The sequence below is a fragment of the Mastomys coucha genome, unplaced genomic scaffold, assembly GCF_008632895.1.
Source record: "Mastomys coucha isolate ucsf_1 unplaced genomic scaffold, UCSF_Mcou_1 pScaffold5, whole genome shotgun sequence".
In the NCBI taxonomy this organism is placed as follows: Eukaryota; Metazoa; Chordata; class Mammalia; order Rodentia; family Muridae; genus Mastomys; species Mastomys coucha.
The window spans coordinates 54,400,648-54,405,198 of record NW_022196911.1 but is presented as its reverse complement, the minus strand read 5'-3'; the positions used below and the strand labels follow the sequence as shown (position 1 = coordinate 54,405,198).

General features: G+C 50.1%; 1 protein-coding gene across 1 annotated transcript in view; it reads left to right on the top strand.

Annotated features, from left to right (window-relative positions):
• Wnt3a (Wnt family member 3A) overlaps positions 1 to 4,130 on the top strand; it is a 43,220-nt gene extending 39,090 nt beyond the window's left edge. The window contains exon 4 of the mRNA XM_031354224.1: positions 2,094 to 4,130. Within this exon, the coding sequence (XP_031210084.1) occupies positions 2,094 to 2,573 (480 nt within the window). The 3' untranslated portion in view covers positions 2,574 to 4,130. The remainder of the gene's footprint in view (positions 1 to 2,093) is intronic.
• The last annotated feature ends 421 nt before the right edge of the window (positions 4,131 to 4,551 follow it).

Genomic DNA, 4,551 nt, shown 5'->3' with positions numbered 1-4,551 from the left:
AAAAAAAAAAAAAAAAGATAACGTGGTGGTACATACCTTTTAGTCCCAGCACTAGGAGGTAAAGGCAGCTGGATCTCTGAATGTGAAGCTAGCCTGGTCTACAAAGTGAGTTCCAGGATGGCCAGGGCTACACAGAGATACTGTCTCAAAAACATAAAACAAAACAAATTTAATAATGTGAATATATAAAAACAAAACCACTTGAAGAACACAAGTTTTGAAGGGTATGCTCACAAGAGATAAGGGAGGACATGAGGAGGAGGCTGGTAAAGACATATAGCAGGATGCTTGTCTAGAACTGAGGTTTTAGACTACACAGGCAGGACTGCAAGGATGGGGAAAGAGAGACAGAGAGATGGCTGGGCTCAAGAGTTCTTGATGCACTTTTTAGAGGAACGGCATTTGGTTCTCAGCATCTACACAGAGGGATCATAACTGGCTGTACCTCCAGGTCCAAGATACCTGCTACCTTCTTCTGGCACCTGCACACACATGGCCACACCTTAATACACACACACACACACACACATGCACACACATGCATGCATAAAAGATGGGGGAAACCATCTTTTCCAAGATATATTATGAAATTCAAAGCACAACCTAGAGAAACCCTCAAGCTTCAAAGAGACTACTTGGTGTCCCTGCCAAGGTTAGGGGTGGTGAGCAACAAGGGCATCGTTGGAAGCTAAAAGAAATATGAGGCACACTTTTGGAATTCTGAGTGATAAAATAATTTTAATCTAAGAATTTTATTCCCAGCTAGACTATGAAAAGATTTGCTTTTCTACTACCGAAGGTTTGCCTTTAGACAGTACCATTTCCCAAGGTTTACCAGATGGCTGTGAGTGCATAGGGGTGTGTGTGTGTGTGTGTGTGTGTGTGTGTGAGAGAGAGAGAGAGAGAGAGAGAGAGAGAGAGAGAGAGAGAGAGAGAGAGAGAGAGAGAGAATGTTTCCTAGTGTGTGTGGAGAAGTTAGGGGACACCTTTCAGGAGTTGTTTTTTCTTCTTCTTTCTTTCTTCCTTTATTCTTTCCTTCCTTTCTTTTTTTTGTATAGCCTTGCCTGTCTTGGAACTCATTCTGTAGGCCAGGTTGGCCTCACATTCAAGAGATCGACCTGCCCCTGCTTCTTAAGTACCAGGATTCACGATGTGTGCCATCCTGTAGAAGTTGCTTTTTCTTATTCCCCCATGGACTTCCTGAATGCTTTTCCTACTTTCAGGCTTAAAGACTCAGTGTGTGTTTTGTCCATACGGTGCTTGTTGGGATGTAAGAGGAAAGACACCAGGAGCTCCCCAGAGCAGATGCTTACAGCCTGGGTGGGAAGGCTAGAAGGAGCAGGGGAACTGGGAGTGGTCCCTGTGGTCCCTGTGGTAGAGGGGGCTTGGAATCTGAGGACAATGGACAGAGCCATTGTAAACAGTTCTGAGGGTTGTATGGCCTCTTGTCCCCACCTATTACCCATTGTCCCTTCTCCGTCTTCTCTTTCTTCGAATTTTCGAGACAGGGATTCTCTGTATAGCCCTGGCTGTCCTGGTACTCACTCTATAGACCAGGCTGGCCTTGAACTCAGAAATCCGCCTGCCTCTGCCTCTCAAGTGCTGGGATTAAAGGCGAGTGCCACCACTGCCCCGGCTGATTCACTACTTCTTGAAGCACCTGTTTCTTCCCTTTAACGGGGGCAAGGTCTCCATTGTTCATAGGGAAGGCTGCTGTTAATCCAGGCCCTGTGAGTATAGGGAGCACTCTCAGCAGCCCTGCTCAGGACTCCTAGTCTTCACACTATAGCATCTGCTCTCCACATTGTCCCTCCAGCATCCCCAGCCTGTCCCCTCTGAAGCTCCCTGATTCCTGCACTCCATCCTAGACACTCCCGCTAAGAGAATGAGCTGGGCCTACACGGAGGCCCCTGAGGGCTTGGATCTGGCAGAGAAGACCCAGGTCACCATAGAGAAGATAGTGGCATTGGTGTCCAAAGAAAGGGGCGGGGGGGGGAGTGCTTATGGAACAGATGGGCTGCAAAGAACAGACCCTCTGGTTGAGCGGTGCTAGGGACCAGCGCAGACACAGGCTTATGTGCTTGCCTCCTCAGGCCATCGCCAGTCACATGCACCTTAAGTGCAAATGCCACGGACTCTCTGGCAGCTGCGAAGTGAAGACCTGCTGGTGGTCGCAGCCGGACTTCCGCACCATCGGGGATTTCCTCAAGGACAAGTATGACAGCGCCTCGGAGATGGTGGTAGAGAAACACCGAGAGTCTCGCGGCTGGGTGGAAACCTTGAGGCCACGTTACACGTACTTCAAGGTGCCTACAGAGCGCGACCTGGTCTACTATGAGGCCTCACCCAACTTCTGCGAGCCCAACCCTGAAACCGGCTCCTTCGGGACACGTGACCGCACCTGCAACGTGAGCTCGCACGGCATAGACGGGTGTGACCTGTTGTGCTGCGGGCGCGGGCATAACGCGCGCACTGAGCGACGGAGGGAGAAATGCCACTGCGTTTTCCACTGGTGTTGCTATGTCAGCTGCCAGGAGTGCACACGCGTCTACGACGTGCACACCTGCAAGTAGGAGGGCTCTTAACAAGGGAGCAGGGTTCATTCCGAGGGGCAAGAGTCCTACCTGGGGGCGGGGTTCCTACTTGGAGGGGTCTCTTACCTGGGGACCCTGTTCTTACTTGAGGGCAGAGCTCCTACCTGTGAGGGTCTCCTACCTAAGGACCCAGTTTGTGCGTTCAGCTTGGGCTCCTATTTGGGATCTAGGTTCCTTTTTAGGGGAGAAGCTCCTGTTTGGGATACGGATTTCTTCCTGAGAGTGGGGCTCCACTTGGGGATGAAATTCCAATTTGGGCCGGAGGTCCTACCTCATATGGCTTGGGCTCCTCTCTTGACCCGATAGGGCTCAAACGGAGACAGGTAAGCTACTTCCTCAACTAGGTGGGGTTCGCGGATGGGCGGGAGGGGAGAGATTAGGGTCGCTTCTCCCAGAGGCACTGCTCTATTTAGATACACGAGAGGGTGCTTCAGGGTGGGCCCTATTGGGCTTGAGGATCCAGTGGGGGCGGGGCTTCACCCTGAATGGGTGGACCTTCTGGCGACCCCCCTTCCATTGGGCAGGGCTTCGCTGGGATGGAACTCTACGGAGGGAGGAGTTCAAGAGCGAGCCTAGGCTCTGAGCAGGCCATCTAGCTCTCATCTGGCTCTTTTCCAGTCCTGGTGTAATGTCCAACCTGCAAGCCTTTTCTGTGCAGAGCAGGATCTCCTGGCAGAATGAGCCATGGAGAAGAACTCAGGGGTGATACCAAGATCTAACTAACACCATGCCTGGGAACCTCTTTTAAAGCTCAGCACCCCTTCTGCCTGGGTTTTCCTGTTCTCCTCGGCAGAGCTTTCCTGAGGAGATTTGCAGTCCCCTAGCGTTCAAATGAACACCCGTGGAACGGAACAGACTCTGTCCTGAGTAGAGAGGGTTCTTAAGGGATGGGAGCTGCTAGGAAGGATCCTGGGGCATGACACTCTCCTACCATAGCCTGCCTCTTGCCCTGACACTTAACACTCAGATCTCATCCCATCAGTGATGTCCAGGCTCCAAAGAGCCTCAGAGATGTTGCCTCACTTTGAGTTGTATGAACTTCGGGGACATGCGGACACAGTCAAGCTGCAGAGACAGGGTTGTTTCCTGGAGTCACCGTGTTCAGGACCCATCTGGTCCCCAGAGCCTGCTGTTGAGGCAATGGTCACCAGGTCTGCTGGCCACCAGCCTGTCCTCGAGCTTCTCTAGTGTCTGTTTGGCCTGGAAATCAGATGCTACAGGCTATCTGCCACAAGAGCTTTCTGATTGCTGCCACTGTGAATTATCCCCTCTTCCAGGCAGGGGAGGGGATGTGGCCACATAGTGTGCCCCAAGAGCACCGAAGAGGAAGAGAGGCTACACATGCCCGGTGACTGACTTCTGCCTGGAACTTTCCGGTTGTGGTTGTAACTTTATTTTCAATGCTGCTATATCCACCCACCATTGGATTTAGACAAAAGTGGTTTTTTTTTTCTTTTTTTTTCTTTTCTTTCTATGAAAGAAATTATTTTAGTTTATAGTATGTTTGTTTCAAATAATGGGGAAAGTAAAAAGAGAAAAACAAATTTGTAGTTTGTACTAGATTTCCCCCTTTATTAACACACATTAAGTGCACATACTAATGGAGTTTGGTATGGAATTCTTCACTGATCCTCCCCTCCCAGGGGTAATTCACACCTCTCTGTCCTTATCACTTGTGGGTCTGCACTATGCTGAGAACCTGAAGATGCCAACTCAGGCTCAGGGTCCCAGAACCAAATAGAGACTGTCGACAGGGAGGCCTGTGGGGTTAGAATTCCAAGAAAAGAGAATAGAAATAACTAAGTCAGGAAAAGAGCCGATCAAATGTAGAAAAATCTGGAGCAGGGTAGAATTTTGAGAGCTTGAATAGAGGGGTGCAGGTGGGATTAAGTTTCAGCAAGTATGGAAGCTGAGGAGGCATAAAGTAACTAGGATACTTTGGTAGTTCCATTGAACA